General features: G+C 48.8%; 1 protein-coding gene across 7 annotated transcripts in view; it reads right to left on the bottom strand.

The window, feature by feature from the left end:
- The window catches only part of ITPR1 (inositol 1,4,5-trisphosphate receptor type 1), a 162,202-nt gene that overhangs the window by 63,484 nt on the left and 74,743 nt on the right, over nt 1-23,975 (bottom strand). For all 7 annotated transcript variants that reach the window (XM_083869157.1, XM_083869158.1, XM_083869160.1 and 4 more), the window contains 12 exons: nt 23,715-23,885; nt 22,757-22,822; nt 21,908-22,045; nt 20,297-20,422; nt 19,728-19,928; nt 17,956-18,207; nt 17,302-17,427; nt 16,463-16,591; nt 13,415-13,535; nt 12,182-12,366; nt 11,202-11,350; nt 10,506-10,617 (listed from right to left, as the gene is read on the bottom strand). In XM_083869157.1, coding sequence (XP_083725283.1) covers nt 10,506-10,617; nt 11,202-11,350; nt 12,182-12,366; nt 13,415-13,535; nt 16,463-16,591; nt 17,302-17,427; nt 17,956-18,207; nt 19,728-19,928; nt 20,297-20,422; nt 21,908-22,045; nt 22,757-22,822; nt 23,715-23,885 — 1,776 coding nt within the window. The remainder of the gene's footprint in view (nt 1-10,505; nt 10,618-11,201; nt 11,351-12,181; nt 12,367-13,414; nt 13,536-16,462; nt 16,592-17,301; nt 17,428-17,955; nt 18,208-19,727; nt 19,929-20,296; nt 20,423-21,907; nt 22,046-22,756; nt 22,823-23,714; nt 23,886-23,975) is intronic.

Genomic DNA, 23,975 nt, shown 5'->3' with positions numbered 1-23,975 from the left:
TCATTTGCTTTCAAAATAACGAGCACAATGGAAGTTGTCTAATCCTTCCTTCACAGAAAAATCAAACTGCTGCTGTGCTAAGAGTGGAAAAGGTTTGAGGAAAAGCAGAAGGATTTTCATTCAAGTTTGAAGTATCAGAATTGCTTTTTTCCATTTTTTTTACCCAACTATACAGTGAACACCCAGACCACTGAGCAGTGAAAAGGATGAAATGCATTTAAAAGGCTGGTGGAGATTCCAGTCCACAGACTGGGGCTGCTCCAGAGAGTGGCTTCAGCAGAACAGGCTGGAAAACATCTCACTTATTGTCAATAAATGAGCGGGAAATAATCTTATCAGGAAACTCACATTTGTGTGACCACACAAATACACATTCCAAAACCGGGTCCTTTTCTCTTCAGCCTCACCAGACTTTGGAATTTTGACAAAACTACAGACAAACCAGCACAATGCCAAGCACAAATCCCCTACACTTCAGGCTGCCCCAGAACTCAAAGGACTGAGAGGTGACAAACCTCAGACTGCTGAATTGATGATATTTTCCAAACCTTCACACAATTCCTTCAGGTCTTTCTCCAAACATCCTCCTCTCTCCTGTCCTGGGAGGTTCCTCGAGCTCAACACTGAGCACTTGGAGGAAGCTGAGCCAAACCCCGTGGATTTGGCTCTGTGGATACACAATGGTGAGGAGCAGGATGCCCTGGGCTCTGCAGGAACTCGGGTTCAATCACTGAGAGGTCCCTTCTGGTCCCAAAATCTGTGAATTCAGGAACTGACCCAACTCTGTGCATATGGCACCTCATCACTGGGGTGGCAGGGGGAGACATTTGGCACAGAGGAGGAAATAAAAAGGGAAAAACAACTGCAGAGTCAGCCAAATAGCACATTAGGCTTTTGATAGCCAGGTTGGACATCCAGATGTGAGGAACCAGAGTGAAGGTCTCAGATAAATGTTATTCTGAAGCCTCTGCCTCAGCTCCTGCATTGCCATCTCCAGTAGCAGCTGCAATTCCAGTGGGAATGGCTGTTCAAACTGAGTACTCCAAGTTTCTTTCCACTTTTTCCTCCCTTCTCAGAACTTCTCTGCTTTTCCCTTTGAAATTCCGTCAGCTCTTCCTTGAAAGGCACACAGCAAAAGCATCACCTTGTCTGATTCGTGGCAACAGACTAGAGCGCAAATTATGTTGCTGTCCTTCATAACTCTTTAAAAATACCACAAAAACTCTTGTGCAGCTTCTTTGCCAAGTCCCCTTTGTAAAGTAAAGCCAACACTGTTGCCTTGTGGAGCTGAGGAGAAATTTGGAGAGGAAATTTCTAGCCCCTGCAGATGATCTGTAGGTGTTTGTCAAACAAGCATTTGACTTGTTATGGAGAAGCTTTAGGGCAGAGGGGAATAACTGAGACCCAGGAGCACTGAACTGCTTTGACAAACTTCCCACGTCCCATTTCCCCCCCTGTACAGACGTTGCATTTTTAGGGCTGGAGGATCTCAGACCTGCCCAAATCAGGAGCAGCAGAGAATGTGGGGCAGAGCTCCTCATCCTGGCACAGGTTCCCCAGGAGGCAGGTGGGATTTTGGGGGGCAGGGGCAGCCCCCCAGCTCCCAGCCCTGGCTGAACATCCTCATTCTCAGGGACTGTGCAGGGACTTTGTGCACTGCCAGGTGAGGAGGTGGCAAATCTGGCACAAAGGCTGCCAGTGCCTGCACACTCAAAGGTCACCAAGATCTGCCTGTGGGAATGCCTTCCTTCATTTTCCAGAGTTTTCAGTGCAGAAATCATGTTTTAACTCAGGCTGGGACTTTCCAGGAGCTGGAGACCTCAGTCTGTGCCCTTCAGTGGGAGTCCAACCACTTCCTCCTCTTTAAATCCTCGATCTTGCACGACTTCTACTGAACACAACAAGAACTACCTTCACAACACATTTTACAGCAGCACTTTTAACGAACCAGTAAGATGGCACAACTATTACTTTTTTTTTTGGTGACAAGTAACTGTAAGAAATGTTCCAGTCTCCTTTTCCAAGGAGCTCACCAATTCCAGTCCGTGTTAAAAAAACATCCCAGTCCAAAGATTGCAGGATTTCTCAAGGGGAAAAAAAAAAAAAAAAAATAAGGCAGCCCACAAAAATTTATGAGTGCCTGCATTTCCTCTGCTCGAGACATAACAAGTGAAGCACTGTCTAAGTGCAAAATACACAGGAGAAATGACTGCAGAGTAAGGCTCTCTACAAGGAAAATAATTCCCAAGTGCAGCTTTCCAGCTCTGAAGAGGTTAATGCTTTCACAATCAAAAATGCATTGAACAGCATATATTTTGCACCTTAGCCATTGGAATTTCACTTTATCGTAGATAAAGAGCAGTGAGGAGGTGAATTCAGGCAACCCCTTTGAACCACGATTTTCAGTTCCCTTTTCACCTACTCAAAACCTCAAGATTAATGCCAAGAGGTGAAAAAAAAACCCAAACTCAAACTCTGAGTGGGTCTGCAAGTGCATTTTACACAGGATAGAGCTGCCTGTGGACAGATCAGCTGTCTGAAGGAGTGTCACTACCGAAAAATAGATAAAACACCAACACAACCCTAAAAAATAACTAAATAACTACAAGGGAAACTCCCTGCTGGATTTGGTTGGGTGGTTGCTGGCCCCTACCCCAGCCCCAAAGGCTGGGGGAAGCAGAACATCCCCATTTCATTCTGGAGAATGAAACAGAGCTGCAGTGGTGTGGGACCAGGCTTGGGGGGGATCAGGACCCCCCTTTTCACCCTGGAGAATGAAATAGGACTGCAGTGGAGTGGGATAAGGCTTGGGGGGAAACACAGCTCCCCACTTCACCTGGAGAATGAAGTAGAGCTGCAGTGCAGTGGGATGAGGCTGGGGGGGATCAGAACATCCCATTCCACCCTGGAGAATGAAACAGAGCTGCAGTGGTGAGGGATCAGGCTTGGGGGGGAAACACAGCTCCCCATTTCATCCTGGAGAATGAAATAGGGCTGCAGTGGTGGGGGATCAGAACACCTGTTTCACTCTAGAGAATGAAATAGGGCTGCAGTAGTATGAAATAAGGCTTGGGGGAAAAACACAGTTCCCCATTTCACCCTGGAGAATGAAGCAGGGCTACAGTGGAGTGGGATCAGGCTGGGGAAGCAGCAGAACCCCCAGTTCACCCTGGAGAATAAAATAGAGCTGCAGTGATGAGGGATCAGGCTGGGGGGTGGATCAGAACCCCCCATTTCACCCTGGAGAATGAAATAGGGCTGCAGTGGTGGGGGATCAGAACACCCCTATTTCACCCCAGAGAATGAAGAGCTGCAGTGGTGAGGGATCAGGCTTGGGGGGGAAACACAGCTCCCCATTTCACCCTGGAGAATGAAGCAGGGCTGCAGTGGAGTGGGATGAGGCTGGGGGGGGATCAGAACACCCCATTTCACCCTGGAGAATGAAGCAGGGCTGCAGTGGAGTGGGATGAGGCTGGGGAAGCAGCAGAACCCCCAATTCACCCTGTAGAATGAAGCAGGGCTGCAGTGGTGGGGGATCAGAACACCCCGTTTCACCCTGGAGGATGAAGCAGGGCTGCAGTGCAGTGGGATGGGGCCGGGGAAGCAGCAGCACAGCCCCAGGCTCAGTTGCTACCGGCACAGGCTTTGGGCCAGCGCCGGTGCCTGTAAACATCCCCACCGCCTTTATTGGCAATTACTGCTGAAGGTCACACATCAGCAGTGGGCCTAAATTCCAGGAAAAAAAGCCTCTTCTTATGTAACTGCTGCCTGAATGTTGGCAGGTGCCCAGCGGAACAGCTCACTGCAATGTGGCTGGGAGGAAAAAAAAAAAAAAGGAATATAAAAAAAATAAAAAAAGGAAAAAGGCAAAGTAGGCCATCGCACAGCGCGATCGGCATCCTGAGCGTGCCACCTGCAGGTCAGCACCAGCGGGGCCCCAGGAAAAAAACACTCCTGGCTCCTCCAGGATGGTGTGTTTTAGTACCCAGGACTTGCACTGCAGGTGGAAACTGGGCCACGGTGTCCCCAAAGCCAGGCCTGGCCAGGGAGGATGGGCAGGGATGTCCTTTTGCAGCAGCCGGGGCTGGGCTGGAGCACAGGGAGCCCACGGTGCAGCTCTCACCGAGAAATCTGCATTTGCATCACGCCTGCACCTCTCAGTGGGCTGGGGATTGAATTAACAGCAAATTAAGCTGTTGTGGCTCATTACAAGCAGGGTTTAGCTCTGGCTGTTGTGTGAGGATTCACACTTGGTGGCACTCGGGAGGAATTTGGCCCTGGAGCTCTTCCCTGAGACAGCAGCTCCACCAGGAACAGCATTAGAGCAGCTCCAGCCCAGGAAAGAGGCCACCAACAGACCCAATCCAAGGGCTTTTAAGGACAATGCCCTGCCTTGGGGTTTTGGCTTCATCACCTGGACACCTGCACAGAGCCAGGGTCCAACACACCCTGTTGAACTCTCCATCTTCTCCCACCCCACGCCCCAGGAGAGGCAAAGAGCAGCCCCAACACAGCCCAAAGGCCAAGCTCTGAGCTCACCACTCACTCCCCAGGAGCAGGAGAGAACCAACACAACCATGGTGCCAGTGTGGTGTGGCACAGGGCACAGCTCCCTCTGGTTTGGGTTTTCTATCAACGCTGCATTTCCCCTTGGAGAGCTGCAGCTCCTCCCTGTCCCTCCTTTCCAGCACAAAGGGTAAATCCTGAGTTAGGACAGCAGCACCACCTCTGCTGTTCCCTTGCACTCCACTTCTCCAGCACCCAAAGCCCCCCAGTTCAGCCCAAAATTTTTCAGGGCTGGTGCCAACCCCACACTCAGGGGGTGAATTCCAGCATTATTCACCCACTTCCAAAGGACACTCCCTTCTTCACCCACAAAAAGGTTCAAGAGGGTCTGTCATGACTTTATATCACGACTTTCACTATCAAACACATGGATTTCCTGGTGGTTTAAATCTCTCTTGTTTTTTAGACCCACTGCTTGCTGGGATTACCTTGCAGGACACAACTAAGGTAACTCAACCTGCATAAAAACCCACCACGAAATCATGCCATCAAACAGTTACCTCAGTGGAGTTATCCCTGAGGGAACAAGGAGCATTTCAGCTGATCAAAACAATTAAATTGTGCATAGTTTTGACAGAAACACAAGTTAATAATTTCACTAATAATGGAGGTTTTGGTATTCTTTGCCCTAAGTGTTTTACCATTTCCAGGGCTGACAAGGAGAAAAAAGGAAAACAGAAAACTCCAGGGTTTCTGAGACTTGCCAGTGGTTCCAACTCCATCTGAATCCCTTTCCTGTGCAGCCAGAGCTCAGTGCTGATGGTTGTACACACACCTGCTCCTGCCATGCACTTGCTCCATTAAGTAGCAATAAAATTCCTCCTTTGCAGCCTCCAGACCAAATCCTAAATTGCTCTGCACACTCTGGCTGATTTACTGCAGACAAAGACAGAACACAGCCAGAAACCAAAAGGGGAAAGAGTTTCACATTATGACTTAATTTGCAATTAGACAATTCAACTTTCTCTCTGAAGTTTCTCCAAGTTAAAATGATACATCTACACACGTGCTATTCTGGGAAGCTGCAGCAGCACCACCATCCAAAGGACCTGGCCTGATGGAAACCTTTCTGTGCTACAGGTTAACTTCTGGAAACCTGCTGGTGTGTATGCCCCAGGTAAAAAGGGAAAAAAAATGGGTTTATTAATAAAAAAAAACCCAGAGAAACAGAGAGCAGAGCACCTGTGTAATGCCAGAAGTGTGTGTGAAGCTTGGAGACACACCTGAGATCCCATCCCAGCACAGCTCAGGGGTGATGGCAGGGCACTAAAGGAACTTGTGCAACAAGAAATTTTTCTTTCAGGTCAAAATCAGGCTCTGGGCTGAAGGCAGTGATGGGAAACCCATTTCTTAGGGAAAGGACCTTCAGCTCCAGGCCTAACAGCCCCCCTGAACAGAAAACACCCTCCAGGCCAACCCTGGGTGATGTGCACAGTATTTGTCTACTTTAGTGACAGATAGTTTGCCTTTCAAATCCATTTCACCAGGCAAGGTCCCCAAATATTTCATTTTCAGGATGAAGTTTACCCAGCAAATTCAGGTGATTAACATCAAAATTAACAAGTCACACTGCAAATTGCTTTCTGTAGATCTCATTACCTACTCCACTAAATAAAGGTCAGAAATGCTTTAGACATTTTAAGTGGCTGAGCTTTGTTCCAAATAAAAGGCTGGCTTGGGAGAGAACACAGGAAACAAAGCACTGAGAGGAAAATATTTCTTTTTTTCCGTGGTATTTCAGTAAAATAAGGTGCCAGTCAATCACTTTCTCAGTATTATACATTTATGCAAATTCCACGCCCACGACAGGGTTTTTTTGAGCTGATGAGGAAGTTGCACAGCAGAGGCAGCTCAGCTCCCTCCACCCTGCTGCTGCCCCGACCAGACACCCGGCTTATCAGAGTCTCTGCAAAGCTCCACTTCACTTAAACTCCAAGTTTTCCCTCAAAAAGGGCATTTCACACAGAAACAGCTTCCCAAATCACAGATCCCTGAGGGTTACACCCCACCCACCCCACTGCCTGACACCCAAACCCAGCTGAGGCACACAAGGGCACTGAATGGTCTCAGTGCAGGACTGTCACCTTTTTGGGGACAGCAGCACCACAAGGACCTGCCCCTCTCTCCCCAGTCCCACCTGCACCCACCACCTTCTTCCAGCTCCTGCATTAAACACTATTAAACCTCACTATTTAGCTTTCCAAATAAAAAGAAATAACCCTTTCACATATGACACAGGAATGGTGGCCAAGTGCTAAATGCTGACTTTGCTCAGGGCAGTTCATCCTCCAGATCTGATCCTAAACTTCACAGCATCAGCTGATTGCAGACTACCCAAAAATGATAACAATTCCATTTGGGGTTAGTATTCCAAGTAATGACACATGGAATTAGTTATGGAATCAGCTATTCCCAGGATAGACACAGAGCAGACTGAAAACTCCACTAATTCACTGACACAGGCACACAAATCAGAACGCTCAGGGCTGCAGAGACAGGACAGATCACAGGGCTACTGGTAAAACAAACACCATAGAAACAACACTGGAGAAAAAGAAATAAAATTAAAACCTCAGCATTATCCAATTCAATGGTAATCTGCTGGGAAAAAGAAAGAAAGAAGGGGAAGAATTGAAAGCAAGGATTAGTAAAGAGAAACGAAACATAAAAATTTCACGTAAGGATCTTATAAATCATTTAACACTTTAACGCTGCAGTCCAACGTTATTTTTTTTTTTTTTTTTTTGCAGTGGGCACGAGGAACATCTGCCAGGGCTGGGTGAGAGGGAACAGACACTGCTGTGCCAGGCAGCTTGGGAGGCAGGATGTACCCTGGCTCTGTTCCTGTGCCAGGCACAAACCACATGGGCTGCCTGACCCAGAGCCAAGGACTTCACCCTTGGGCACGGGAGTGTCACGAGCTGGGAGCAGCAGCAGCACCAGTGCAGGGGCTGCACCTCCACCCTGGGAGGGAGGAAAAAAACAAACAGAGCTCTCCCAATGCAAGTCCTGTCAGCTGGCAGTGAGACGTGCATGAATGACATGTTTCAGCACAGTGAAAAAAAAACTTGGGTCTAGCCTACACTGTCAATGTGGAGCAGTTTTTTTGTGCCTATTAAATACTCCACAGTATGCTCCCCGTCACTGAGCCATCCTGAGCGTGTGCCAAGCCAGGAGTCTTCAGCAATATGGAAAAAATTTCAGCCTTCCCACAGGCTTCTTGTACATCTGTGCTCTCTCCCCACGGGTTTTGCTCGGTGCTGAGCAGCCCCAGCTGTGGCCCTGGGTGACAGGAGCACACCCTGTGTCCTCCCCCAGGGACATGGCCAGGAGGGTGAGGTGATTTATGGGCTGGCAGAGTCAGGAGAGGAGCAGCCCCAGCCTTATGTAACTCAGGTTTGTCCCACATGGAGCTGCAGCAGGATCAGAGGTGCTGCCAGAGCCTCCCCACAGCTCTGGGGCTCGGAATGGGTGTGGAGGGACAGCTGGGAGCTCTGCCAGGACAGGACAGGCACTGGGAGAGCTTTAAATGGGCTCTTAGGAGGAAATCCTTCCTTTAGAGGGTGGGGAGGCCCTGGCACAGGCTGCCCAAGAGAGAAGCTGTGGCTGCCCCAGCCCTGGGAGGGTTTAAGGGCAGGTTGGGCTGTGGAAGGTGTTTCTGCCCAGGGCAGGAAGGGAACTGGGTCATCTCTAAGCCTTCCCATGGGTCACCTCTAAGCCTTTCCATGGCTGTGTCACTGTGAGGTCAACGAGCTGCTCACAAGGGTGAGCTCTGCCACCTCCATGTACAGAACTCACCTCTACCCAGGGACTCCAGGATTTACAGTGGGGTTTTTCACAATATAAAAGGGGTTTTTCCTACCTTTTTTTTTTTCTTTTTTTGTTACGCTACAGGATGACTTTTAAAAACAAAAGGTGCTGCCTTTTAGGTGGTGACTAAATTCAGTTCTCTGAGTCACAAGGGAGAAATAAATCCCACTGCACTGCTCACAGCCAGACAGCAAAAGCTGTTCTACTACTACTCCTCACAGTCTATCTGTGAGCAATCAGCTGCTTCTTCCGACTCGGAAATCACTTCACAGGCATATCCTGACTCCTTATGTAACTCAGCTACTGCTTCAGAAATTAATGCTTCTTGCCACACTTTGAAGAGTTTTTAGCATCTTGTGGGGCTCTCCATGGTCTGAATGGTGTTAAGGGATGTTAACTGCAGCTTCTAGAAATGCTGCTCCATCTGAGTTAGCTGAGTAAAGTCTAAGAAACTCCTAGAAATTTATTTCCATTTTGGGAAATCTCTCAGTGGTAGGTTACACTTAAGGAAAATTCCCAAAGCTCTGAATTGGGTTTCAGGGGTGTACAGTATATATAATATGTATCACACACTGCTTTTATGACTTTAGGTGACCTTGGACAGTGACTCCTGGGAGGATCTGCTGGAGAAGTGTAGAATGTGATCTATGGTCACACTGAATCTGTTACACCCCCAGTGCTGAACATCAGGAAATACCAGCACTCATTAGAGGCTCAGCAATCCCACTCCTTTCCCAGGAACAGACTGACTTCTGCAGGCCACAGTCAGTCCCTGGGATGTCTCAGGGAAGGGACCCTGAGGAGAGGACACAAGGAGCAGAAAAGGAAAATGTGCTCTAAGCTGACACCTGCAGCTGTGCCCTTCCCTACCCAGCCTGCTCCCTCCTCATGCCACAGGGATGTGCTGCTTGCCAGGGAATTCCCTCAAGCCAGTGAATTCACTCAAAACTTCTGCTGCGGCCCAGTGAGACAGTCCCCAGGCAGGAGCAGAGCTGGAGCTGGGCTGGCACCTGGCAGGGTGGGAAGAGCCTTTTCCTGGCAGGGCAGGGAGCACAGCCCTGGCCATCCCTACCCCTGGGGCATTTTCCTGGGAGTCTCCTGCTCCCTTGGCACTGCCTGTGCTCCCTGGCTGTGCTGGGAGCAGCCCACAGTGTGCCAGGCTGCCACTGTCCCCTCCCCAGAGCCCTGTGTCCTGCTCCTGCCTCCTGGTGACATTCCCAGCTGGCCAGGATGCCCCAGCTCCCTGTGCCTGTGGAGCATCTCCCTCCCTGGCAGCTGCTACAAACGATTCCTGCTGTCAGGAAGCTCTGAAGTTTTTTTTTGTCCTTTTTGCTGTGAATTGAGCACGAGGCAACAGCTCCAAAGCCATCTGTGGGGGAGAACTGGGCTGAGACATCAGCTGCTCCTGGGCACAGGGGCAGAGAGAGCCCTGCCACACCACAGCTTCCCCCAGTCCCCACTCCCAGCTGCTCCACAACACCCTCCCTGCAGGGTGAGCTCCTCTGTTCCCACTGACAGGGGAAGAACCTCAGCTGAAGCAGAATTCCAGGAGAATCTCCAAACCCCAGTCTGAGCTGACTGCAATCACTTTTAGGAACACAAACAGATGGGTGCATACACACTCTCCTGAGGGAAATAAAGAATAGGTCTTGTACCTACAGAAAAAATGTTCCTCTGAACCAGGCAAGAGTTGTATGTAGGAAAGGGAAAGAAGAAACATGGGTGGGTGTACAGAGAGTTTCCATCTATAAATCACAACAAGATTACTCACTGGTACACAAATTCAAATTAACTACAAAACACCCTCTTGTTGCAAAGGTTACGTGACCTGAAGAGCCACCTAAACCCAGGAAGAAGATAAAGAGGTTATGGCCTTCAGAAAAAAGGTAACAGAACTGATATTTTAGTGTGCCAGGGATTAGATTAAACTTGCCAGTCTCAAGAAGGAAAGCAACCAAAACAAGCTTAACTTCAAATATGATTTGAAAGGTATTAGTTGACTAAAAACGTTTTGTCCCTGCTCCAGCCTAGAAGTGCTTACACATACAAAACAGCCTGAAACAGCAGGAGTTTTATTTTCCTTCACTGAATAAAGACTGTGTTTAACAGAATGCTGGACTGTACCTTACCTTTTCTCCATAGCCTCTATCTTTGGTCATCATTTCCCTGAGCGTCTGTAATACCTTAATGCACAGCTTCTCCTCATTCTCCTCCAGCAGCTGCTTGGTGTGCTTAATTAACCTGAAAGAAGCCATCAGTCAGGTTAGGGCAAATATTCTAAAAATGGGGTAAGATCTATGTGCTTATCTCAACTGGTTTATGCTGCAAACAAGGTTTATCATCACACTGTTACACAACCAGTTTGGAGTTTTCTCTGCAGAGCAACACCTGACACCTGCCAGGGGAAACTGTGGAGGAACCTGCAGCTCCTGGGCAGGAAAAGAGCCAAAAAATCCCTCTGGCTGCAGGGAATCAGTGGGATCCAGGAGCTGATGGTCCTCCAGAACAACCAGTCAACAGTAAGACATTTATTCCACTTGGTTAAAAAATATACAACTGCTCAGGACGTTTGCATCCTGCAGCAAACAGACATTTTTAAGCATTGGCTGGGAGAACATATCAAAGAGTCTTTCCCCATTCCCACAAGCAGGTTTTTTTCTCCTCCAAGGACAGATTGCCTTGACCATATCACAAAATACTGATTTTGGTAGGATTTTAGAGGATAATAAGTATTTACCAAGCTGGGCAAGAGGACTCCATTCCACAGAGCACGGAAGTTTGGGGGGAAAAAAAGCAAAACAAGCCAGACTTTTAGGACAACTTACTTGCAAATGAAACCTCCACTTTCACATTTCCTCCTGGCATCTGTGTTCTCTGGGAAGAGCAGCTCAGGCCTGTGGAGCACATCCACCAGCACTGAGAGCTCTGCCTGGACCAGGGGGCGCAGCCGGTCCTCCAGGGCTGACACGATGTCCTAGGAGACAACCACAGGTTCAAACCAACATTAGCAACACACACGTTTACAGGTGAATTCATTTTACTAACGGTGGATGAGGGACAGGACAATTAGGTCTGTCCTGCCTGAATAAAAGTAAAAGACCTCAGGGTTTGGTCGGGTGAGATTTCAGTTCTGCTGTTTGTGGGCCTGATATTTCTGGGTCTGAGAGATTTTAACCTGCTGGCAGCTGCTAACTTTTTCCCAAGTAAAAATTTCTCAAAAAAAGTTTCTTCTCAAAACAATCTACAACTCTCCTTTCTCAGAACAATCTTTCTCCAGGTGGTGCTTTGCTGTTTCTCTGGTTTAACCAATGGGATCAGAGAGGTGTCGTTCCTATTCCCCAACCATGTTAAGTCTGTATAGGAACATCCTATAAAAGGTAGTAAAAATTAGACAATAAAAGCCTTCTTTTTCTAGGCTCTTTGCCTTCTGAAATACTTGGAGTCTTTCTTTTGTGTCCTACAGTTACTTTGCTTTTGTCGCAAGTATGACACAAAAGAACAACATTCACTCATCAGGTTTAGAAGCGGGAAAAGAAGGCCTTTATTTTGGGGAATTTCAACTTACATAGTTTTTGAGATTTGGTCAAGGACTGGGGGACGAGAGGATCACCCCTCTGACCCCAGTGGTCAAACCAGCAGTCCATCCCAGAGAGGAATGTGAGAACAAGAGGAATGTGAAAACATTTTTTTTTTATGTTTTACTCTAAATGCGTGAGAAACTCCAGTAGAATTATTCAAACAAGATCAGAAGGCTGGAAATCAGGGCAGAACACCCCTGCAGGAGGAAGGGGAGCTGTGCAGTCACCTGTAGCCTCTCAATGATGTTCCTGTAGTCCCTGGAGGCGGCCAGCACCGAGTCCCTGCGCGCGGCGTTCCGCGCCGTCATCCGCCAGTTCATGGCCGTCTTCTGCACGATGTTATGGGACTTCAGGAACAGGTTGTTCACCTGGCTGTCCAAATCCACGGGGATGGCAATGGCTCGGCTTTTGGCTGCAACAGGCAAAAATCAGTGGGAGCTGTGAGACCTCGAGCCCACCAAGCAACACAAAGACAGGACAAAGGTCTATGTGATTCCTTCCTTCTGCAAGCTCTCCTTCCCAGGCTGAGAGAAAACAGCCTCAAGTTTCATCAGGGAAGGTTTACAGTAGACATTGGGAAATCAGGATTATTTTATTTCCCCACAAGAAAGGGTTTTAAAGCATCAGAAAGGGCTGCCCAGGGAGGTGGTCAAAAAACACTTGTATGTGGCACTTGAGTTCATGTTTTACTGGTGAGCACAGTGGAGGTGCTGAGCTGGCAGTTGGACTTGACAACCTTAAGAGATCTTTTCCAACCTTCACCATTCCATGGGTGCATTTTAAACAGGGCAGTTCTCAGTCCCTGTGCAGGGTCAGGCCTGGGCAGTATTGTGTTTAGAGGCTTCCACACCTCAGAGCTGTTAGTGTTGTTTTGAGTGTGGGAGTAGGAATCTGTCCCTAAACACACACCCCCAGCAACTCGTGTAGGCACACGTGGACACAGCAGCAGAACCTGACCCCATATCCAGCACAAGATACTCTTGTGGACACTGAAAATAGAGCAAATTCATGAGCAGGAGAGACACTCCCAGCTGCACCAGGGGTGGGTCAGGTTGGACATCAGGAGGAATTTTTCTATGGAAAGGGTGGTCAAGCTTTGGAACTGCCCAGGGAGGTTTGGAGTGCCCATCCCTGGAGATGTCCAAGGAAGGGCTGGACGTGGCACTCAGTGCTCTGGGCAGGGGACAAGGTGGGGACCAGGCACAGCTTGGACTGGATGGGCTTGGAGTGTTTTTCCAACCTCCAAGATTCCATGAAAACTCCCTGCTGCAGATCAACAGGACTGCAGGGAGGTTAAGACAGAGAAAGCACTTCAGGTGACAGTGACAACACCCATGAGTTATCCCCAGGTGGCACCTGCAGGACACAAACCGCACTGTCCCTGCGGCAGGGTGACACACCAGCAGCAAGCCCTGGATGGGCACATCCCAGCAGGGACTCTGCTCTCCTCCAGTCCTTACCTACATCCGAGAGCACCCTGATGCAGCTCTCCACAGAGGCCTTCTGGCTGGGCATGAGCCAGGTGCAGTGGTAGACCCTGAACACCCCCTGCAGCAGCTGCACGAACACGGGCTGCCGGGTCTGCAAGGCAAGCACAGCACAGTCACACCCCTCTCCCAGCCCTGAGAGCAGGGCTGAGCTCATCCCAGCCCCAGTCCAGCTGGCACTGGCCAGGCCAGTCCCTTCTAACTGGTCTGCAGCACTTGTTGGGCAAGTCCCCGTGGTGGCAGAGTATCTACCACGGGATCAGCGACTGCATGGGAAGGGTGGGAACCAACGCTGCAAGGGCAACATGAAACAGGAGCTTCTGCAGCAGAAAGCCCTGCTAATTGAGGCCTGACTAAGCAAAGGAAATGAGCAGTCACCTTCATCTGTTTTATCAGAGCTATCAGCAACCCTGGCACACAGATTCCTCTTTTAGTGTTGACCAGCAGCTGAGTCAAGAGGCCACAGGTAAATGGGAGTTGGCTGTGTGACAGCACAGCTCCAGAGTTGGGAACTCGTCATTCCAAGCATTATTAGCTGGTGGCCAATTGACTGAGAAACCAGCTGTGTGTTATTTGGAACACGGGCAGTGGTTAGTGGCAAACACTGCAGCTGCTGCAGATCAGCCAAAAATCAAGGTGTGGTTTTCAGCCCTGAATTTCACACGAGGATATTCCACTGCAGACAGGTGAGCTGCTCCAACACACCCAAGGCCATGAGCTCTGTTCTTTCACCTCTGCAGCTGCACAACAACACTGACCAAAACTCCACTTGGTTTTGTACAGTGATTACTTAGTACGACAACATATTTTACCTGTAGAGGAAAAGAGCATTTTAAATATTTCAATCTGAGAGGGAATACCCTGTGTCCACTAGCTATGGAATGCTTCTATCAGCTACAGGAGCTACACCACAGTGCAAACACCACAGGACTTAGGAACCAGGGGAAAAATACCTCATTTATTGTGGCCAACAGTAAAGCCTGTTTGCAAGAAAAAAGTGGAGTTAGAGTAAAAAGCCAAATCTATGAGCTAATGAAATCTATTAGATCAATTAAATCAAACACCATCACAAAATGTACAAGAGAAGAACCAAAATTCAAGCCCCAAAAATTTCTGGGAGGCAAATACCCATTTATCCTTTCTGGAAATAAGCCAAACACCAAAAACCATGGCAAAGAGCAGCACTCACCCAGGGCCCTGAAAATACCTCCATGTTTGGATTTAAACCACCCACATATTCCTTGCAGTTCACATCCAAAGACTTTTTGGTCTTAAAAAGCCTTTAAGAAGTTTCATTTGCTTAAATAAAGTCAATATATCAAATAGAAAATTTACTCCATGTCTCCAGCTGCACTTGGGAAGGGAAACCTTGGGCAGCAACAGCTTTGGAGGCAAAGAGGCTGAACAATGTTTGCTCAAGAGAAGCTGTGGGCAGCTGTCCTTTGCCAAGAGATTTGTGTTCTCCTAATTTTACATGATTTGAACCACAATGATGGATGGACAAGGTGTTCCCTGAACCAGCAAGGCTGGGCCTGACTCAGAGCAGGAAGAATTTCAGGCAACAAGCCCTGACATGAAGGCGGAGGCAAGAAAGGTTGGAAAGGATGAGAAGGTGCAGCAGGAAGGGCAGGGAGGGACTGAACCCAGAGCAGAGTGGCCACATCCCTCATCTTCAGAGATCAGCCCACCTGCAGCACCTCAGGGGGAGGAAATCCCGCCTGGAGAAGGGATGGACACCAGGCAGGGAGTCCAACAGGCTGTGCTCCTCAGCAGGGAGAATCCCTGGGCATAGACAAGAGTATTGACAGGCAGGAAAAGGGAGAGGAACTGCTTTTAACTTGGAGATGGAGAGGAAAGATGAATCTAGGACAAGGCAGATCTATCAACTGAGATGGGAAAAGAGGTGAACCAAGTGACTTCATCTTGCTAGACAGAGGGGGAGATGGAGAAACTAAAGAAAAACTGCTGATAGAACATTAACAGATGGCTAAAATAGGATGGCAAGATGTGTATTCAAATGCTGCATCTCAGAGATGGCAGCTGAGAGCAGGGCAGCTCGGGTACGTGGCACAGAGGGAAGGGGACGAGGCCACAGTCCCCATGTCTCACTGCTCTGAGGAGCACAGAATGTGATGGGAAACAGCAGCTGAAGGTACCTGAGGAGCAAATCAGCTGCTGCACTGCTCAGACTCAGGTGAGGTCAGAGATGTGGCAGGGGGAGGACTGGATGAGCTTTGAGACCTGCAAACATCTGCCTTTGGCACTACCAGGTTGCATCAAGTTTCAACAACTGCCCCCTCAGTCTCCAGCCAGAGCTGCCCAACACCTCCACCCACACCCTGACCACTCCACCCACACCCTCCAGAAAGTTATTTATGAATAAAAACCCAGCGTTATCTCTGTGCAAATATAAATATTTGGGAACTTCCTGACCCTGCTGCTCTGCTGTACAAATCTCTGCCTTCTCCCCTTCACAAGTGTTCCAAGCTCCTCCTTCACTTTTCCCCAACTTTTGAACAAGGCAAAAATCTGCTCAGTGAGACACATGAGAGCTCCTGGATTTTTGTTCTGAATCCTTTTTTTCTAAAGGGAAATTAGAATTTTTCTGTAAAATGTACTGTCCTTAATCAATCACCCTGGGATTGATTCATTATCACCTTAATTATCACCTCTGTGATACCTGTGGCAGAGGGTTGGATGAGATAGGCTTGAAGGTCCCTTCCAACACAAACCATTCTGGGATTCAATGACACACAACACCTCTCTACAAAAGACCTTGGTGGTGGCACAGAGCTGAATCCACTGATGAATTAACGTGACACTTGAGCTTTTCTAGAAGAACAATTATACATTTTTCCATTTCTACAGCTAAAAGACCAGTCTGGTCACCAAGACCAGCGAGGAATTTGCTCCCTAGTTACACCACCTTTGCTATGGTGTTTCTTTTATACTGTTAAACGGTACCAAAGTGGAGAGAACACAAGGCAGTGCTGTCCCTGCTGTGTCTCTGCAGTTCCCCACCTGCAGGGTGGTGCTCTGGTCAGAGAAGGGGGAGCTGAAGAAGGTGGTGACGATGCTCATGACGATCTCGGTCACGTATTTCTCCAGGATGGAGTCCGCGTGCTTCCTGTCGCTGGTGTTGTTGCAGGCCTGCAGCACAAACCACAGCAGGGTCAGCCAGGAGCAGCTCAGCAAAGCTGAGGGTGAGGCTGAAATTCCTCATTTCACACTGTGCTGGTCCCAGCAGTGCAGTGACACTGATGGCATTGGGGCTCTGCACTCCCAGCACACGCCGGAGCAGAGTCAGCGCCGCTCCTGGTTTGATGTGCTGGCACAGAGCACGGCTGGGGGCAGGGAAAAAAAAACCACAGAGCCTTGGAGGAAAGCAGGAGCAGGATGGGGAGGACTGAGGTGTAATGCTTTCGTATGGGGAAATACTTGGAATCCCAGGCAAAAAGCCATATGGCCAAATAAACACCGAGCCTGGAAGACAATCTGTCCTGACCTGCCAAAAAAACGCTGAGTGCTGCTCAGGAAGGAGCTCAGTGATCCTGGCCAGAATAAGCAGGCCAGGTGGCAGGACAGAAAAGGCACTGGACAAAGGAGCAGGGTGTGGAGCTTCACTGGGTTTGGGCTTGGGGTTTTTTTTTTTTTTTCTTTTAAAAAGGAAAATATGAATGTGTTCCATGGAATATGACTAATGAAATCCACAGGCGTAAGGAAAAGGAGGCACATATTTGCAGGAACAGAGTATTCAGGGTATTATTGCCTGGATGCACTGGGATGCCTTATCCTCACTGCTCTGGATTAAAGAGGTTTTTAAGCTTTCTGAACTCAGTTCTTTGGTGCAGATACATTACCCGACAGATGTCAACCAGGAAGTTCTCAAACAGCTTCCACATGTGATTACTGGTGTAAATCTCTTTCATTTCTACTTCTGTGTCCACATAGCAGTGATTCAAGAAGTTGATGTATGCTATTTTGACCTGAAAGCAGAGAAAATAATTCATAAAGAATAAAAACCTGAATGGTGGCATGAATGAATATAATGTCACATTAAAACTGCTACATTGGGAATCCTACTTCTCCCTTTTACTTAAACACTGGTGAAATTTAATGCCATGAATAGCAAGACACCATCCAATAAAAAACCACCAAGATTACTGCAGACAAAACGTCAGCATAATAATAATAATTTCCAGTTCTGCAGAACCATCTGTTCAAGGTTAGCAGCATATCCAGAAACCTCTCTACCTCAAGAACCCTATAAAATAAGCAAGTAGAGCATCACATTCCCACTCTCAGGGTAAGGAGGATGTATAAAAGGGTTTAATTTGACTATCCAGGTTGGCTGGGGGTGCCAACAGCAGCACAGGGAAGGACTCCAGTCTCCCAGCTCACTGCCCACCTGCACCAAGCCCCTGGCCAGGCCAGACTCAGCAGCATCAGCCCCCTCTCACCCAAACCCAGCACATTTCAGACACAAACAGCCCAGTTCTCCTGTAAGCCCTCACCTCAGGTATGCAATCCTCGTGGGTCACCACCCTGACTATGTCATCCAGAGGGAGGAGGGAGTTGCATTTGATCTCTGTGTAGACGTTTTTGCCCTCTGTGCACACAGCCAGCAGCTCCACCAGGTGGATGTGGTACATCAGGGGGCTGTTCTCGTCCATCCGGTCCCTCTCCGACCTCATCATCTGCACCAGGGTCTGGAAGGAGGCTCTGTCGTTGTAGAACACCAGCACATCCTCCCCTGCATTCACCAGCTGCAGGGCAAGGAGAACATCCCATCAGCAGAGCAAAGCCTGGGATCCCCCCACAGCATCCCCCTTGCCCACTGCACATCCCCACTGCTGCTCCTCAGGGACACAGGGCCCCAGGAAGACATTTCCCATTTAACTGACCACTTCTGAAGAAGATCAAAGCCAGAAGCTGTGCCAGGAAGTTTGTGACTTTCCACTGTGCCTTTCCATTTCACATTTCCATCTCTCACCCCGGGTGACTCTAACACAGCTGTGGCCAGCCCTGCGCTGGTGGACACCTGCAGGGCTCACTCCTTCCACCCTTCCCAACAAACACCTGCTGTTTTCCAAAGCCAGGGGCTGGCATGTTAAGTCAAACACTGAAGATTTCCCTCGGCTCCACATTTGACACCTGGCTGGCCATGATTTTGGAGTAGCTCAGACCTCCTGGAACTCCAAGGAAGGGAAGGAGATGGAGCAAATCAAACCCAGGTCCAGGCTGAGCACACAGCTGGGGGGATCCAGGGCTGTCCTCCCACAGGGTTTGGGAAGAACAGCAGGATAAAATGCAGAAGAAAACCCCCAGAGAAGCCCCTTGCTGAGCACCTCACACTCAACTACGTGTTGAGAAGCTCGTGGAGCTGGTTTTGAGCTGAACAGCAAAATATGAAAGATTTTCAACCCCATTTATCAGGATCCACACTCAAAAGCCAGATATAACAAATCTGATCCTGGGGCTCCCCCTGCTGAGGAGGCCAAAACATCCCATCAGATGTGCAGATCTGCCAAACAGATTCCATCCAAAATTCCACTTGAAGGCATTCATTTACCCTTCTCTTATCTCTCCCTTTTGTCCTGACTCCCCAGTTTCCAGTTACCCACACACCTAAAGCCATCCTTATCTTCCTCCCCTACAGCACTTGAACAGCTGAATAAGTACATCCTGCTCAGACTGTTTGCAAGGGCTTGTAGAGACAGGACAAAGGGGGATGGCCTCAGACTGAGTAGGTTTAGATGGCAGGAAAATATGGGTGGTGAAGCCCTGGCACAGGGTGCCCAGAGAAGCTGTGGCTGCCCCATCCCTGGAAGTGCCCAAGGCCAGATTGGATGGGGCTTGGAGCAACCTGGGATAGTGGAAGGTGATTCTATGGTGCTTCAATGATTTCATAAAAAATTCCCATCAAAATGCTATCATAGTGAAATTCTCCTTCTGCTTTAATGACCTTGAAATTAAACCACTTCTCTTCATGTCACTTTTACTAGACAAAGGCACCCTTGCTTTCATAACCCCACCTACACTCTGCTTCTGGGAAGTAACTCCTGCCATGAATACAACCCCTTGTTACACCTGTGAGTCAAGAGCTCAGAGAGCTTTTGGTCACAAAAAAGCCTGAGCTTCCTGGGAGCTGCAATGCTCTTTTTGCACGGTGAGAGCTGTCAGCTTCTTGGCAGTCCCCGAAGCGAGAGGATCAATTTGTCATGTTCACCAACTGCTATGTGCAAACTTCTGTTCAGACCCTGCAAAATCTCTGCAGCTCTCTCACCTCAGCCATTACCATATCTTGGCATTTCTTTATGAATTTCCCCTCTGCCTTGACGATGGTCTGCAGGAACTTGATGTACTGAACGTTCCTGCCGTGGGTCTCGATGCAGTGGACGAAGTGCTGCACCACGCGCTCGTTGATCTCGCTGCAGAGCTGGAAGTTGTTCATGAAAATGTGCTGCATTGTCACTGCTTCCAGGATCTGAGGGAAAAGGGATGAAAGGGAGCAAAAAAATCAGAAAAATCAACAACCCACTGAGGTTAGGGTAAAGCCAACACTCCTGCAGGCACAGGGCTGAAGGGAACTTTGCTGAGGAGGGAACTTTGCTTTCAACACCACCACTCCTATCTCAGCCTGTTTTTCACTCCACTTCAGCCTCTTGAACTTTCTACACTGAAACTGCCCTAAACAAACATCTTGCCAACTTTTGAAGGCTTTAGAATGAGAACAAAATGTGACCTCTTCAACCAATCTTGCAACAGAACAGCCCCAGAGGTATCACCAAGGACAAGCCAATCCCTTCTCTCGCTAGAACAAAAAAATAAATCATGGCCTGAGGTTATTCTTACCCCTGGGTTAAGGAACAGGTTTATGTGCTTGTGCAGCAAGGCCTGGTTCTGTTGGTTCCCAGCACAGAAGTTCTGCAGGAACTCGTGTGCCAGCTTCATTATCTCCTGCATCCTCGTGTCTTCAGCCTGCCATTGCATGACAAAGAAAAAGGGGTTAAAAGGAATGCAAAAGGTTCACCTTGAGGTGAGCACAAGATGAGCCACAGCTCCAGCAAGGGAACTGTCACGTCCCTCACACCCCGAAGGAAAACAAACCTCCACCCAGTTCACAGACGTTTTGGGATGAGCTGGGCCAGCTCCACACTCCCAAAGAGCGTCAAAAAATAAAGCCCATAATAGAAATTACAGTAGTTCATTCTCTAAAAGTGCCTATTCCACAGCCAGGCCTGCCAGCAACGTGCTTTAGTCACTTCTATTCTTCTGAACATCCCATCCCCTTGGCCAAACCACACATCATCACCTCGGGGCTGCCCAGGAGAGCTGCCACGTTCCACTGCCGCAGCCACGGGCAGGGGAGCTCGTGGCAAAGCAGGGATGGAAAGTTGCTGTTGCACCAGCTCAGCCCAATTTATCTTTACTGGAATCTCCACGTTCCTTCACAGCCTTCCAAGCACTGCTGAGGAACCTGTGCCCTTCCCCTGACGTCAGCGTGGATTCCCAACCCGCCGAGGGCAGAAGCTGCCCTTTGGAAAATTACTGTCTGTTTTTATTTGTAAGGAATTTCATGTATTTCCAAGGGTGAAACCCCTTCCACACTGCCTGTCCCATGCACATTCACACGTAGGGGACAGGAAGGTGATGAGAAGGTGTTGAAGGGTGTTTTTGCTGCCGATTTTTTTGCAAAATACGACGCAAGAAATGACGAGAATTAACATTAATTAAAGCTACTGTGTAGAATTACTGGTTCTCAGAAATCTGATGAGTTGGGAACAGAGGACAGCAGAGTGACCAGGAAAATGTGAAGAGGTGCCTCACCTCTGTACTGATGAATACCTGTCACCTGGGATTAACGAGCAGCCAACCTGATGGCCTTGGGCTGTGCAGTGTCAGCACAGCCTGGTGCCCTGCAGGCTCACAGGCACAACCCAGCCCCAGTGAGCTCCAAACTGCCCAGCTGGCAAGTGTCAGCACTGAAACGGCTAATTAGGAGCAGCAGACCTCACCTGGAGAGCCAGTTATTCACCTCTAAAGGGGAGTTTGGGACTCCACAGCTGGAGGAGGGTCTGTATCTGCTGCTCATAAAACCCCTGGGGGAGCAGGCACCCTCCCTGCCCTCCTTGTTCCCAGGATGGTGCTCACAGAGCTCCCTCACAAGGAGGGTTTTACCTCCATCAACACAGCTGAACCTCAAGGCAGCACCTGCCTCACATGGAAAGCTCAGATTGAGCCTTAATTCTGAAGTATGATGCTTGGATATTTCTTCAGGCAACAGTAGACAGCTGTATATTCAAAGGCTTCAAATAAACAGAGTTTGTCTGAGCTCGTTCTGAGTGTGGGTATTTTATAGACTGTGAGGCTGCATAAACCTCTGTGCATCCAATCTACGGGGAGGAGGTTCAGGAAGGTTCAGAGGAGGTATGAAAAGCCTGTCAGGGTGACACAAAGCCCCACCTTCTCGTAAGGGATCTGCAGCAGCTCCAGCACCACGGCGTGAGCTCCCATGTTCCTCAGGAGTCGCTGCTGCTGCTTCCTGCTCTTCCTCACCGAGGCCCCTTCCTGCACGCAGAGCTTGCTGAGCCGCAGCAGGATCTGCAGGAGACACTGGCCTTAGAGCCCCAACTCTGGCTTTTCTTCCAGAGAACGCCAGGTCCCAGAGAGCAGCACCAGGGACCAACTGATCTGCAGGGAGCAGGGCGGCTCCAGGCAGCCCCTCGTGGGCCAGGCTCCATCCGTGGCATCTGACTAGGGCTGCTGGACTCGGATGATCCTTGTGGGTCCCTTCCACCTCAGGACACTCTACAGTTCTGAGATTCTATGCTCCTGCAGAACTCAGCCATGTCAAGTGAACCCAACATCAAGCTCCACAGCAGAGCCACAGACACACCTTTAGCTCACACCACACCAGCACCACAGCACAGTTTCTTCCATCTGGTATTTGCTACGTTAAATTTCGACAGCACAGTGGCTTTGAGTGCAAGGTACTCAGGACAGGGCAAATTAAATGGCTTCTCCCCTTGCTTACTGCCTTTGTAGTCCTTCACAATAAAAACATTGTGTTACCATTGAGACAGCAGCAAACGTCACGTTTCTCACTAATCCATTCTTAAGGAAAGAATACACACGTCGTGCTTATTCTATCCTGGCTTCTCATTCAAGTTGGGATTTGTTATTACTCAGCAAATAGTTTCCACAATGGCAGAGTGACTCAGACTTTCCTGGGTGCCTCCCTCTGACTGCAGCTCTCCAGAGCTCTGTTACTCATTTACACTTCCAGTGAACTATCAAGAAGCAAAGTTTTACCTCTTTTACTACCCGGTAGTTGTAGCTGCTAGTACTTTCAGGCTTTTGGGACTTGCTGTGACCTTCCTGAGGATAAAATCAGACAATTTATTAGTAGCTTATACTACTGTCTACATGAAGGCTAAAATTACCGTTCTAGGATAGCGCCCGCTCTCCTCCTGGCAAGGACTGTCATCCTCCAGCTCTCTGACAGCCTCAGAAAAGCACATACAATTATCCTGTCAAGTCACATTGACCTCTAGGACACAAAATAAGGTGAGGGTGGGATGATTTCAGAGGCAGCAACCTCCTGTCCCCTTTGCCTGTCACATTCTGTCTCGAATCAAGTCTCCCCTCAAAGAAAACCCCTTCCTTTCTCTCCCTCTCTGCTGCTATTAAGCTGTCACTGCACAAATACCAAGAGATTCCTCACAGAAATGTGTACAAGAAAAGCAACAAGTGGATTACTTGTATTTACTTCCAGCAATAAACCAGGGACTGCTTCTTGCATCCCCTCATCCAGCCTTTCCTATTTGATTGCAAATTATAAGGAGGCAAGAGATGCTCAAAGAGTTCTAAGCCAGATGTGCACATTGGGAAAATGCTGTGTTATCAGGTAGAGATAAAGCCCAGCTCTCCGCTGTCATTTAATCAAGTGTTGTGACTCAAAATGCACCACAGCTCTGCCCTTACCTTCCTTGAGATACTTTTGACTGCACAAATCCATCAGTGCTGAAAGGACACAGCTGGGGAGCCAGAGCAAACCCAAACCTGCCCTTTTAGACCCTAAAGGTGACACCTCAGGCTGCTACTGGGCATCACCTGCCTCAGGTTCTCCTCTCATTCCTGCCTCAACCTGAAAGCAGTAGAGAGAACCTCACCTAGGCAGTGTGCTGGGAAGATGGGCCTTGTCACAGCTCTGAAAGCAGCTACACCCTCCAAATACCCACCCAAATCCACACAGACACAACCTAATTACCTCTTTCTTCTTGTGCTCGTTTTCACCTGGCACACTGTCCATGGCCTCATCAGGACCTTGGCCTTTGTACACCCAGAGCTCAGATTTCTCCACTATTGACCTCAGCTGGTCCAGATCTTGTTTGATCTGCTTGTAGTTGTCAACATCTTGGCTGGTAACGAGCAGTTGAACCTTAGAGGGAGGCAAAGCCATTAGTTGCACAGAAAGTGCTGGGTTCAGATGAGGATGAATTACTCCTCATTCAGATGAGGAATAACTCTC

The sequence above is a fragment of the Zosterops lateralis genome, assembly GCF_965231275.1.
Source record: "Zosterops lateralis genome assembly, chromosome: 11".
NCBI lineage: Eukaryota > Metazoa > Chordata > Aves > Passeriformes > Zosteropidae > Zosterops > Zosterops lateralis.
The sequence above is the reverse complement of the archived record's forward strand: the minus strand, read 5'-3'. Positions and strand labels throughout refer to the sequence as shown.